Consider the following 14,150-nt stretch of genomic DNA (forward strand, 5'->3'; position numbering starts at 1 on the left):
ATTTTTTACTTCATTACGTCATTAGAAGTGGTTCACCCTTCATTATTCCACTTGCAGGAGTAAAAATGTGTTAAAATATCTGAGATTTGTTTACCTCTCAGTGCTAAAACTGGCAGTGACAACAATCAGTAGTTATTTGAGTATCTCAGAGTCCTTCAGAAGGTCGAGTGTGGGACACTGCCAACAGACGTAGAGGGAAAAGCACCCACTGCTTTTCCAGGCGTGTATGTTCGGTTCATTTTGATTTAAAAATACTTGTTTTTTCTGATATTGTATTTCCTGAATGTTCAGACATTCATTCGCAGTATCATGTTCATTCCACAACATAGTTCAGCAGGTATTTCTTGTATCTGATCTGGCAGAAGGAAGAAGGTTAAGGCGTGTTGGTTGTACCTGAAGACAAAGTCACCGGACTGGGAGTTGGCAGAGCTCCTGCACACGTCTCAAGTGTTACTGAACAACACTGGATGTTTTGTTCACAGTGGCTGGAAAAACTCGAGGCCTGGAGGCCAGTCAAGAGGCATGACTCTTGAAAAAAGATCTTACTCAAGAATCTCAACACATCAAACTGCTCCTCCAAAACCTAAGTTATCTTGCATTATTTTAATCGTTAGCTTCGACACGATTTAATAGAGCAGAAAGTGTAGAAAGAGCTGATAAACAACTCCCTAAATACACCCCCAAGCTGAAACTTGCGTCCCGGGTGCTCCAGTGAGATGCTCAGTAGCCGAAGGCACAAAGCGTCACTGGGTGAGTAGGAAAAAGGGCGTGAGGCCTCCATGATCAGTGAGCCTAAACAAATGATTTCAAAATCTAAAAAGTGCACAGCAACCTGGCGACTGCGTTATTTAGGTGGAACACGGTGTTTTCTACATTTTTATGCATCATTTTATCTGATGCCAAATAGAAAAACAACTCAGGAATTCCTGTTATTATCTAACTGGAATCACCACTGTGATGTTGAAGAGGAAAACTAGTAAGTGGCATTGTCTGATCTAAGTGTTTACTTGTGACCTGTGAACAACTTGCACTTCATCCTGGCCTCAAAGCCTGGAGGCATCAAAACCTTTCGGCACCTTAAATCTACCTGTGTATAAAAAGGTGCTTTATAAATAAAATTGCTTGGTCTTACGCATTCAAAATGTGCACGTGCGTTAGAAATGACTCAGACTGGTGAATGTCTGCCAGCATGTGGATGGTCAGTCACGCTGGTCATGGATTAAAAGCGGTGGTCAACAAAGACAAAAATACAAATCAACAAACTCTAACACATGGAAAATTAACACAAATTTTATTTTAACAGTCACACGTTGCTTCCATCGGATTTAGTTTCCCCTGAGAGTGAAGTCATACTGATTTAAATCACTAGATGGCAGCAAAAGATTTTTTTGCAATAAGCAATTAAGAAGCAGGACAATGTGAGGCCTCAGACACACGGCACTTAACTTTGAACTTTAAACTGATCATATATACACAATATTCAAACATTAACATAGAGGAAAAAAAGTGTGGTAATGGCGTCTTCCGCAGAGACTGAAGTCACACTCCCTCTGAGTGTGTGTATTAATATGTACATTATAACATGCAAATAGCTCCCTGTGAAACTATTGGTCCGTCACACATTTATAAAGGGAGAACCCTCCAGCTCTGATCTGCAGTGATGTGAAAATGACACCCATCAAAGCACAAAAACACTGTAAACACATCTGTCACCTGCTCAGCACAGGGTTGTAACTGTGGCTCCACCTGGTTTTTATGGCTACAAAGTCTACAGGCTACACACAGCGCAGCACGGCTATCTTGAACTAGCCATGCCGACTACCTGCTGGCCACCATGCAGACCCACTGAGAGTAGACCGCTCTTAAAAACACACATCCTCAGACACTGACAGGAGAAGCACTTACCCGTGGGTTAACCGATGGATTTCTTTGTTATTAGCTCTCATTAAACAGATTAAAACCTTTTTTAAGTTGTGTCTGTGGTTATGTATTTAAGGGATCTTTCACTGGACACTTTTAGATTGCCTAGACGACACACTGCTCAGAGGAGAGGTGATGGGCGATGTTTTGCCCTGGTCTAAGAGTGACATCTAGTGGCAGAGTACTTTATATGTACGACCTTTAATGTATATCAGAACATAAAATATGTAAGTATGTAAACGTTAACGGCTACTTCCGCGCCAACATCTGGAACAGAATAACAAAAAAGTTCTTATACCGACAGAGTGGTTCTGCACGTGAGCGGACTCGTCAGCATCCTCCACCTCTACTCACTCTTCTTTTTTAGTGGCGGTGCTGCTCCTGTAGCAGAGGACTTGGGCCAGGAGGACGCAGCTGAGACATGCTGACAGTGTGTAGGACAAAGTAGCCAGTGAATATCCGCTCTCCTGTGCACACAGGTTGTTTTCAGTTAGTAAAGGCATCAACTGAACTGAATAATGTAACATGTGCAGCTGTGGGACTGTGCTTGTGTGGAATTCCTGTATACATACCTGGAGAGAGAAAAAGAAAACACTCAGAGACCCTGCCCACGTCAGTAACAAAGACAGGGTGGACAGTTGGCCTGTGTGGCCATTGTAGTAGTTAGTTCCAGCCTGGAGAACCTGTAAATGATAAACGATAATAATCAATGGTGGTAATGAATTCACTCTACTTTGATAAATGAGTTTAAAGTTCAAGTTCATGGGTCTTTCACCTCTGCTACAGAGGATAGGTTTTCACCCCTTTTTTTTTCCTTGTTATTTGCTTTTAGAGAAGTTTACGCAGAACTTACAAGAAGGATTAAGAGGTACGGGTTTAGGGAAGAACCCATTAAATTCTGATGCGGATCAAGGAATTCTTTCTCTCTTTCTTTAACATTATGTGTGTGTAATTTGGTGCGGCTTTGGTGGAGTTACGTTAGTCATAGAACAGCTCAGAAAATGAGCTGGCCAGAAAAGATCTTACCTTGCTTGCGATTAAAGATGTCAAACTGGAGGACTGCATCCATGAGACGAGTGCGATTGGAGCATAGGAGCCCAGGAGGAACATCAGACCGTTGTACGCCAAGAGGAACAGCACTCCTGCAACATTACAAACAGAAAACAGATATAAGATGTAAAAGATGGTAGAACCTTGAAAAACAAAGAATAACAGTAAATAAATAATCAAATGTAAACACGGATGATTACTCAAAAAAAAAAATTAGATGTATAAACAACCATCTAAATTAAAACAGCTCTGTTTCTAGTTGCATTGTAACAAATACCACAAGGTGGCGCTCCATAAAAACACTGAGGGAGTGTCACCAGAAACTCATTTCACATTCAGCTGAATAACAGTGGAGACACACACAAGAATTTGAGAGGAATGTTCTCAAGCAAATCCAGGATTTCCTTTTCCCCAGTTACTCAGATGAAATGTGTTCCATGCAGGATATTCTGGGCCGTTACTCGATTACTTACAGGTCATTAATTACACTCAGGTCTTATATTAGTATCAATCTATAATGTTTAATCCAGGTCTTAATTCCTTATAAGGTTTAACAGACCTGTGAAGAAGCAGTCATCTGATTTATGTTAGTAAAAACATGTTCTTTATCTGTGCTCTGGTAAGCCTTTTTATTGTTTACAAATTACAATACATATTACAAGTGTAATTACAGTCGTGACATGTTGACACGCCCCAGAGGATCTCTGTTGCGTGTCAACATGGACGGAGAAAACATTTGTCAGAACAAGCAGTTTGATAAAAACGCCACTTGTCACTTGTAAGTACAAAGTTATCTGAATGTGTTATCTGAGTCCAGCCTCAACAAAAAGAACATCAAGGGGAGTTTCTCCCCCGTCAGCAATCAGGTTTATTTTTATAGCTGTTTATAGAAGACATCTAAATACAAGGGTCAACCGGATAGATTCAATGAGATGGATAATACAGTCTGATAAAACAATGAAACTTTATTTATTTCAATGCATTCAAAGATTTTTACACCATGCTGCTGTAAATAAATTATTTGAGTGATGTTTGCAAAAAACTGAAGGCAAACAATAAGAAACAATTTTAAAGCAATTTAAAGATCGCATAGCATTAGAGAACAGACACGGAAATACAAAATTCTACAGATGAAAAAAGAGTAAAAACTAGATCAAATTAAAACATTTTAGAATGATTAAAATGCACAGTAAGAGCAGAACTGGGGGAAAAAGGACACCAATAAAATGTGTCTTTCAGAGAGATTTAAAAGAATGGCCTTCGCCTGAGAGCCACATGGAAGTTTAGAGACAAATGCGTTGTTGGTTTTAATCTTTTCTGTATGATTTCTTGATGCTAAAAATATATACTGTACACAATGACACCAGATGTATCCTGAAACTAATATTTGAAGATTGCCTTAGTAAACTGTGCAGCCGTGTGTGCTCACCTTTTAGAGTATCACCACGATAACGCAGGATGAGGAAGGCAATCACAGCGAGCTGGGCCAGCGTGAAGATCCTCTCAGCCCAGGCACTGTGGAGCAGTAAAACTCATGTCAGGGCACATGAAGCGAGGAGAGACACACACCAGCTCTATTGAGACTGAAAACTCTGCAGTGTAAACATGTTAATGGAGCCATGGTCTTTGAACGTTTGATGTAGAATGTAGGATTAGTCCTGCGTTAAGGGAAAAAAGCCCTTGTTGATAAATGTCAGGTAGTAAATATCTAGGTGAAAGGGAATCACGATAAGCACAACGATGATAACTCCTGGGGTCGGTTGTTCAAAATATTTAGTCAATGATAAAGTAGATGATCCGGATTTGGAAATCCCATTTTTTTCTACCCAGGATTAATTAATCCATTTGACTTTTATCCTGGTTACTTTTTAAGATTACCTAACCCGGATAGACTAAACTCTAAATAGGACCAGAATATATGCTATTAGTTATGTGAAGAACTACAGGTTGAATAGCCAATGTGGAGTCACTTTTTTTATTTAAAAAAACTAATTTAAACAATAGGAAAAAAAAAACGTCTTTTTAAACACTCAGACACATAATCTGAGCCACAACAAACATTAACAAATAAGCAAAACTCATTTGTAGATCATTTGTAAATCAATCATGAAAATGTTAAACGTCCATCAGAAAACAGTAAAAGAAACTTTCGTAATTCTTCATATGTGATGAGAGCTGTTGTTTTATATTGACAGTTATTTGAGATATTATTTTATGTGAAGAAAAATATTTTTTGTTTTCTCCCTTTACTTTACTTACAGGGTTGACAGTGAGCCTGATGTGTATTTCATTTACTATAGGATTGTAATGGTGAAACAAATCATGTGAAAAATGTAAATAAATATGTATCGGCACAAATTATTTGAAAATTTCTGTATTTTTTTGTCTGCATTTCCCCACACAAAACATAATCTAAGACATAAGAATATTTAGTTTTGTTGCCAAAATCCACACTGAATCCACCTTCTCCTGGGAGCAGAAGAATCCATCTCATTTGGATCAAATGCATCCCAAATTGATGGCTTGATCCGGATTAACGCGTTTTCAGGATTTGATCCAATCCGCATCACTTTTATCCGGATTAAATCTTTTGAACAACTTGCCCCTGATCCCTTCCACCAAGGAGGTTCTATTTTAACCTCTGTCCATTAGTTGGTTTGTATGTTTGTTTGTAAGATCCACATACAACTTTTCTCTCTGAGGTTACTTCATTCTTTTTCCCTGCTAAAAGGGTTTTTCTTGTTAGTTTTTCCTAAGGACAGAGCATGTCCCACCTTATTCAGCCATGAGACAAATTGTGATATGGGGGTTACACAGATAAAATGTGATAAATAAAGAGAACTGGGAGGTTTGCAACTCAACATTATGTGACACTTATGTCACTTAATGATTCAGTGTCTGAATCCAGTGAATCAGAATAGAAGAAGAACCATCATCTCATCTTAACACCTGTGGCTTGAGGAGGTCAACAGCCTAACCTGGTTTGATCAAAGTGTGCCCTGCAGTAAGAAAACAATACATGGCGTGCTGATTGAACTGATTTTACATCAAATACATACAAGCGAGGGTAGTTGTTGGCCACGGCGTACGCAACAGGACACGACAGGGAATAAAGCTGCAGCAGGACGGAGGAAAGACTGAGGCCGTCTGCACTTCCTCTCCACAGTATCTTCAGCAGCTGAGGCAACGGTGCTGCAGGGAGACAACAGACAAGGAGGTGAGGAGGGGGGAGGACAGACGAGGAGGTGAGAACAGACAAGGAGGTGCAAATTAATTGACTCTAGCACTGATTTGGTGATGCACACGCAGCTAAAAACAATAACTGACACATCCACACTAGCCTCTTATTTCTTATTCCTCCATAACAAACAATGTGGAAAACTAATGTCTTACTCTTAGTAAAAATGTGCATTGAACACCTGGAGATATCGATGACATCACCAGGAGCTTGTGTTTTATCGCTGTTTGCTTCAGCAGGATTAGAAAAAACTAGAAAACTAATGATATTAAAACTCAAAGAAAATTTTTTAATGTCTCCGTTTACTTCTCCGGGAATAATTCTTGGATCTTGATGAAGTACATGATTCATGTTTCGGCTTGGGGACTGATATCTATGAGTGTGTGCAATTTGGTGCAGGTCCACCATAAGGGGAATGTGAGGCCTTGGAAGAGGTATGTGCTCTACTGAGTGTCCTTCTAGTGTTGTGCTCGTCTCCACTACAGCATCAGAGCAATATTTTGGCCAGAGGCTTTACCGTGGTCCGAAAGTGCAAATCATGAAGGCATGGCAAACAACGAAACATGACGGCAAAACACTGAACCCATTGGACAGCGTTGAGCCTTGTGGTTTGGATTTCGTAATGTGTTTGGTTTTGGCATTTGGCGGTCGTGTTGTTGTGCATTTCTTAATTTGTCAGGGTGTTTTGCACTTCTGGGCCACCATAGAGTTTCAGGTTCAGGTTCAAGTGACTTAATTAGTACCCGCAGGTAGATGTTGTTGTGCAGTAACAATAGAGGAGGGCATCCTCAATGACAATCGCAGAAAACAAACACTGACAGGGGGACAGACACACCAGAGACATGACGACAGATGAGGCTTATTTCAGTTCAAGGGCTAAACTCTGGTCAGGACTCAGCAAAAACAAGAAGATCCTAATTTGATCACTGTGTCAGGAAGATCCAATCAATGAAGTCTTAACTAATCATTATATTGTAAAGAGGCGCTGCTGAAATGATACCTGGGATTAAGTTGAGGGATCTCTAACAGGAAGGTGTGTGTGTGTGTTTGTTTATTTGGGGGTTTGATTGATAACGTCCTGCTGCTACTGCCACGTGCTTGAATCAGCTGATACAGAACTCTTACCCAGGAGCGTGTCCAGTAGCATCCAGAAGCCTGCAGCTTTCTTCAGCACATGCAGAAAACACGACACTGTGACAGACAGGAAACAAGATCAGATCAGTCAAACCGCACCTGGACACTGCGTGATGCTGCACAACACAAGGGGGGGGGGGGGGGACACTCGCGATGGGTTTGGAAACATCAGCACGAACTGTCCAAGTCTAAAGTTGCAACACAAGTTTTGAAAAAAATTCTTTAAAGAAGTGGTGGAAAAGAAAACACGCCCCTCCCTCCCTCCTAGGCCTGTGTTGCGCATATCTCCGAAAAAATGTTCCTCGCCACATTCCACATCCCCCCCCCCCCTCCCAAGTTTGCCTCACCGCTCAAACGGAAGTTGACGAAAATCTCCTCGTAGCATCTCTGGGGCATCAGGAAGGTCAGCAGGAACTCTCTGAAGAGAGACATGGTGGATCGGCTGCGGCCAGAGGAGTGCTGCTGTGTGGAGGAGAGGAGAGGAGGGGGAGGGAGGGGAGGGGGGGGTGCTTCACTTGCCCAATGTTTACAGACCAGAGGACACGCAGGACGGAGGCAGTCCTGTGAGGGTCTCTGAGGGGCTGGGGCTCCACAAGTCCAAAGGTTTTTTAAAAGTCAGGCTGCTCCGTGTTTGTTTGGCGTTCAATTCATTCAAATACTACACTGGTACACGTGGGAGGGGATTACAGTTAAAAAAATCCCCTCCAGTAACACGTTTTATTCATCAATTTGTCATTTTCTTTACTATGTAAAAATAATTTAAACGATATGTTAATGCAAAATATAAGTTATGATAATGGATATTGGTTAATGTATAATTAGTTGCTATGGGATGTGTGAAAAGTTAATAAAAAAGGGGATGGTCTTCTGTATTTATGTTATTTATATGAAAAGGGCATGCTAATATAAGATGTATCTTCCTCCTTTTTATTCATGTGTAAGTGTATTGTTTTGTAAAATTGCTTTGGGATTTCACTGAAAGGACCAAAATAAACTAAACTTTAATGAAAGTAACCTAAACTAAACTCAACGTAAAGTAAAGTAAAGTAAACTCAACTGAACTAAAAGAAAACTAAACTATACTGAACATAACTAAAAGTTAACTGTTTCAAATATGTTTATTGGGAAACCAATCACATAACAGAGAAATTAACAGTCGACAGTTATGTTTCCTTTGTTTTTTAAAGAAGGTGAAAAAGTAATCCCTGACAAAAAAGACTAATGACAAAAAAGAATAGCAAGTAAACAAGCAATGCCCTGCATCGACAAAACAGATGAAACAAAAAGGACAGGACAAAAAAGAAAAGAAAAGAAAAAAGACAACCCCCCCCCCCCAAGGAGTGCATCCAACTAGGGACTCAATCAGATTCTCTTTCGAGATGAGAGACCAAAGGTTGCCAGATTTGATCAAAGTCCCTCAACTTCTCTTTCAGAATAAAACGAATTCTCTCCAAATGTAAGGTGTCTGTCAAATCAGTCAACCAATGCTTAAATGAAGGGACCTCTCTCTTCTTCCAGTTAAATAGGATCAGTTTTTTGCTGTTATGAGGCCATATGTCAGAAGGTGCTTTTGTGCACTATTTAGCTTCCTTAGCCCCTCAGATGTTCCCAGAATTATTAAGATAAGATCTGGATCTAGTTGGATCCCCAAAATCAACGAAAAGAAATCAAATATTTCATGCCGATAGTTCTGAAGTTTGGGGCAGAGACCGAAACTATGAGATAGAGTACCCTCCATGGAGTCACATTTCTCACACAAAGGAGAGACTTCAGGAAATATTTTATGCAGCTTCGTTTTGGAGTAGTGAAGTCTGTGCACTATTTTAAATTGAATCAAACAGTGTCGGGCGTTTATAGAACATTCATGGATGTGCTCCAAACTCTCCTCCCAAACATTGGGACGGATCAGGGCTCCGAACTCTCTTTCCCACTCCTCTTTTATCCTGTCCATTTTAGGAAGGCACAAGTTTTGTAGTATCTCACATAGTTGTGAGACTATGTAGCGTGGATTAGGGAACAGATTAAATAAACTCTCTATCTTGTCGGGGTTTACCTTCTCGAAATTAGGGAGGTGTGTTCTGACATAATTCCTAATCTGAAGATATCTGAAAAACTGATTCCTCGGTAAATTAAACTTTTCTTGGAGTTGCTGGAAAGAGGCAAAAGTCCCCTCTATGTATAGGTTACCAACAATACAAATCCCCAATCGTTTCCAGGTGGAAAAGGCCTCATCCAGAGCTGAGGGAGTGAAAGAGGGGTTTGCAGTTATAGGTAGCAGGAATGAAACTGCCTTAAGTTTGAAATGATTCCTCAGTTGTTTCCAAATCTTAATTAAAGCATAAATTACAGGGTTATGTTTAAAACAAAATCTATTGACTGGGACAGGAGATAGTACAACAGCTCTCATAGAATAAGGTAGACAGTCTTCCCGTTCCATCTCTAGCCCATCACAGGGTATTGGGTTGTCATCTAACCAATATACCATAGAGCGTATCCCAGTGGCCCAGTATTATAAAATAAAATTAGGCAGTAACTAAAAGTTTACTAAACTTAACTAAAAGTAACTTAAACTAAACTGAACTCAACTAAAAGTAAGGTAAAGTAAACTGACCTTAACTAAAAGTAAACTAAACTGAACTTGACTAAAAGTTAACCAAACTATACAGAACCTAAACAAAAGTAAACTAAACTGAACTGAACTGAACTAAAAGTAAGGTAAAGTAAACTGAACTTGTCGAAAAGTAAACTAAACAGCAGAGCACATACCTGCATCAAGGCCTAAGAGACGCCTTATGAAATAACACATTCTATTTGGATCTGCATCAAATTTCACACACTCACAAATATCAGTCCCCTAAATATGTCTGACTGTTTCATCAAGATCCAAAAATTATTTCCTAAAAAATTCCAGGGTCCACAACAACATTTCATGGGTTCTTCTACCAAGTTTCTTTGTAATTCATCCAGTAGTTTGTTGTGTAATCCTGCTTATAATTAAACAAACCAACAAACAAACAGACGGGTGAAGACATAACCTCCTTGGCTGCGGTAATTACATCATCCTCTAAAATGAAAGATAAAGAGGACTCTGTAGTCCCAGTATGCAAGTAGGCAAACATTTAATTACTAAAGGAAGTTTCCTGCTTCACTAAGGAGTCCACTCTCTGTGGGAAGTTTGCACATTTAACTTGATCCTTTGCTGCAGGTTGCACACTGGATCATAACGACCTCAACAATTCTGCATATGGATTCACATGGTAAACAGATTTCAGGTGAGCACATAGAAACGTACCCTCCTTCGGCTGATGAATAAACGATGATTCATCAAGTGACAAATGCAACGAACTCCAAATGATGCAGCATCAAGCAAAACACAAACAGTCTGCAGTGGAAGAGGCTTTGAGGTCGACAATTTCCCTGAAATGGAATTTACAATGCAAAAATACACACGAGTGGATCTGAGTCCTGACTCTTAAACTTTCTATGCATGAATATCCTTTTTTTGTGTTTTAATTCCTAGTTATGGAAGTCATTGATTTATTTCCAGTGTGATACATCAAATAATTGCAGGCTGGATTTAATATAAATTTACAACCACATAGAATTGAACACGCTCATAGATATTGTTTCTCTGAATAAGCCTAATGTACCAATGGATTCCTACATGGCCCATTTTCCAGTCTTCCACCAAAAACAGAGGTGACTACAGAACCTCATTGACAGAGGTAATTATGCTGCTCTGAAACTTCACAACAACTACCATGACTTTACCATGACTGTAGTAAAAAAAATATTTTCTGGTGTAAAGACTGAGTTTGCAGGACAAGTTTTTGAAGACAACTTAGTTAAGTGCAATGTGACTGAAGACCTCTTGTCAATCATCTAGTTGCACAATCATTCAAATGCACTTGTCTTGTTGGTCATCATCTCTGAAAACAGGAAGGATGTGAGTGTAAAACCAACTTAACTTTCAGTAGTTAGTTTGTTTTCGCTCAGACAACATGTGTGTCGGGGCGGTAGCAAAATGTGCCCGTTGCATCTCTGGTACTCTGTACCCGTTAATCCTCATATCCATCATCTGTAACATTCTGCTGTTCTTTCCCGGCTGGGACGTCAAGTACAGCAAAGATGGACACATCACCGCGGAGGTGAAGTACCTGGGGGGAATCCTCGGAGGGGGTGTACTGGTGAGTTGACTACTCTCCTGTCTGGGTGTGAAGCTGGAGTCGAAGCTGCTGTGGAACTTTATTCTGAAATGTCATGTGCAGCCTCAGGTTAAACTGTATTGTTTTTTTATTGGTTTGCCATTGTCACTTTTTCTCAGTCCCAATGTAGTGCTTCAGTGATTGATAACCAGAGAGTAACTCATGTTAGGCCTTGGTACGAGCTCTACCGAGTGCCATTCTAGCTGAGCAGAGTTATTACATACCACACATTTTAATACATGATAATCTAATGAGGCACATTTCATGCCAACAGAAGTTTGGATTTCTTGGTGACATATCTGATGCACGGAACAGGAAGTCCATAAAACCTGACCGAGGACTGACTTCACAAACAAACTTATTAATGTATGTTGAACATATTATATGTCGCTGCATCTAATTTCCTGTCCTTCCAGGTGTTAATCTCAGGTCTGTACATCCAGCTGGCTGGAAACCAGAGGTGCTGCCACGGTCGCATTAAGGTGAGTCAGTCAGAGGGAGGCAGGTGTTAAGTAAAAGTTGAAAAGGGCATATACGTTACTGTAGGTAACATTATTTGGCCAAACTATTATTTCTAAGGTAAAGAATGAACTGCCACGTATGTATCGGACACCAGTCAAGTGGAGAACTCAGTGATGAAATTGAAGAAACAAAAAAGTAGAAATGCTGCGTAGTGCTGCGTCACCACTGCAAAGCGTTTATGTCAAGATCGATAAGATAATACACAACCACAGCACAGTGCATTTCTCCTTTTTACACAGAAGCACATTTATTTACAAGGCCAACACCCATGCGTTATTACCCATGACTGACACTGGTTTCAAACTCTCATATTCTTATATAAATATTAACCCGTGAATATTTTGTATTACCAAATATCTAAAAGAAGTTTTTCTAATTTTTAGTCATGAAGCAAAGCTGTCCCATAGATTTTATTCTGTAAACATGGAAGATTCTCAAGGCCTAATTAAAAACAAATCCAAACAGAGAGTGAGATACAACAGTTTAATTTCAATATGTACACTAACTGTGTCACAATTAAACTGAATGGGTAATTATTTTAACATGGTTTAATGTAATTATGGGACACTAAATATAGGAAAGATAAAAAAATGACTAAAGTATAAATAAAACACTTTTAAGGGGACTGTTCATTGTTCATTTATATAAAATAAAAGGAGACGACCCTTCAGTTTAGTCTTGATGGTTGGAAAATAAAATTAACCCTACATCAGTGACCTGATATGTTGGAGAACAAATAGGTGAATTATACAGTATATGTTTCTAACCTTCACTTCTCATTCAAATTTCTGCAGATGTTTGTATCGGTGTTGTTCGCTGCAGTGGGCCTGGTCGGCGCCCTCTACAGCTTCCTCGTAGCAGCACTCGGTCTGACTAACGGGCCCCTCTGCAAGGTCCAGGGCGAGTGGACCACACCTTTTAAAAACAGGTGACAGCAGAAACCATTTCATACGTGGCATTTATCAACCTGATCAGTTTTACAGCCTGTTCTTGCACACACAGTACCGCGTCCTACCTGTCCGACTACAAGTCCTGGAGCGAGTGCATTGAGCCCAAAAACGTGGTGAAGTTCAACATCGCACTGTTCGTGGCTCTGATGGCCATCGGCTGCCTGCAGATGATACTGTGTGCCGTTCAGATCCTCAACGGACTGATTGGCTGCATCTTCGGAACCAGCGGGATTGAAGACGTTGAAGACGTAAATACACACACACTTCACTCCTCCATGTTGTCAGGATTCAGAGGTTGTGTGTTCTGAGAGGATCAAGTTCAGCTCCACTCTTTATTGCCTTGAATTCTATTTTGTTGTTATACTTTTCTGCTTGTTTGCTTCCTCCCGTACAGCCGGCGTAATATCCTGGTCGAGAGGGCTCTGATCCTTGGCAGTGATCTGAGGAGTCGACTCACGCCCTGGGCCGCCGAACGAGATACTGAAATTCTACCTTCAACCGTGGCATATTTCACATTCCTGTGAAAAGTATTCGAAAATAATTCATGCTGATTGTATGATCTAATTGGTTTCAAATAAACGCTGCTGAGCTACATTGCTGGGCTGTGATTAATCATTTAGGCCGATATCAATATTTGGCTCGTAGACAAAGCAATAAATGTCAGGGTGCCCTTGAGTGATTGCTGCTTACATAAAGTACAGGACAAAGTTCTTCTTCGGTGACGCATGATTTTCCAGATTATATTATCGCAACACATCTCAATCAGTACGGTTTCAACACTGATAATGATGGAGATGATTCAGGGTCATATAAACTTACTGTTGAACATCCGGCTTACTGGTTGGAATACATATCATAACCATCAAAAGTAGCATCCGTTGTATGAGAATAAAACCAGATATTTCTCCAGACATGGCCTCGATTGAATCAGCTCCTGAGGATCTGCACAGGAAAACAATGCCAAGGAAATCATGTATCATGTACATCTTTATTTCATCCCCACACAAGTATTTGTTTGGATTTACAGTATAATTGCAAATGTCAGGCTGCTTTGGAAGGACAAAAAGGCTTCATATGTTGGTGTAATTCAGGTAATGGGGCAAATATAAGAAATAGTCAATAAACTCATCA

The 14,150-nt window shown here is 40.1% G+C and overlaps 2 protein-coding genes across 2 annotated transcripts; one reads left to right on the plus strand and one right to left on the minus strand.

The window, feature by feature from the left end:
• Positions 1–1,274: 1,274 nt before the first annotated feature.
• Positions 1,275–7,819, minus strand: LOC133019196 (mannose-P-dolichol utilization defect 1 protein-like). Its single transcript, XM_061085587.1, has 7 exons — positions 7,690–7,819; positions 7,334–7,399; positions 6,030–6,162; positions 4,400–4,485; positions 2,947–3,062; positions 2,493–2,603; positions 1,275–2,387 (listed from the first exon to the last, which is right to left on the minus strand). Exons 1-7 carry the CDS (start codon positions 7,772–7,774, stop codon positions 2,271–2,273), a joined length of 714 nt encoding a protein of 237 aa, XP_060941570.1. The 5' UTR covers positions 7,775–7,819; the 3' UTR covers positions 1,275–2,270.
• Positions 7,820–11,343: 3,524 nt separating this feature from the next.
• On the plus strand, positions 11,344–13,422 carry LOC133018982 (transmembrane 4 L6 family member 4-like). The gene is made up of 5 exons (XM_061085322.1): positions 11,344–11,529; positions 11,964–12,029; positions 12,864–12,997; positions 13,072–13,267; positions 13,414–13,422. Exons 1-5 carry the CDS (start codon positions 11,344–11,346, stop codon positions 13,420–13,422), a joined length of 591 nt encoding a protein of 196 aa, XP_060941305.1.
• Positions 13,423–14,150: the final 728 nt, after the last annotated feature.

The sequence above is a fragment of the Limanda limanda genome, chromosome 14, assembly GCF_963576545.1.
Source record: "Limanda limanda chromosome 14, fLimLim1.1, whole genome shotgun sequence".
Classification (NCBI taxonomy): domain Eukaryota; kingdom Metazoa; phylum Chordata; class Actinopteri; order Pleuronectiformes; family Pleuronectidae; genus Limanda; species Limanda limanda.

What these genes read in the sequence shown, in the direction of transcription:
- LOC133019196 (XM_061085587.1), bottom strand. Translation starts at nt 7,774, where the DNA reads ATGTCTCTCTTCAGAGAGTTCCTGCTGACCTTCCTGATGCCCCAGAGA. An exon ending in GCCAACAACTACCCTCGCTT is followed by an intron (nt 4,486 to 6,029) that starts GTATGTATTTGA and finishes ACTGCTCCACAG; the next exon opens with TGCCTGGGCTGAGAGGATCT. An exon ending in CATCTTTAATCGCAAGCAAG is followed by an intron (nt 2,604 to 2,946) that starts GTAAGATCTTTT and finishes TATCATTTACAG; the next exon opens with GTTCTCCAGGCTGGAACTAA.
- LOC133018982 (XM_061085322.1), top strand. Translation starts at nt 11,344, where the DNA reads ATGTGTGTCGGGGCGGTAGCAAAATGTGCCCGTTGCATCTCTGGTACT. An exon ending in GCTGCCACGGTCGCATTAAG is followed by an intron (nt 12,030 to 12,863) that starts GTGAGTCAGTCA and finishes AAATTTCTGCAG; the next exon opens with ATGTTTGTATCGGTGTTGTT. An exon ending in ACCACACCTTTTAAAAACAG is followed by an intron (nt 12,998 to 13,071) that starts GTGACAGCAGAA and finishes TTGCACACACAG; the next exon opens with TACCGCGTCCTACCTGTCCG.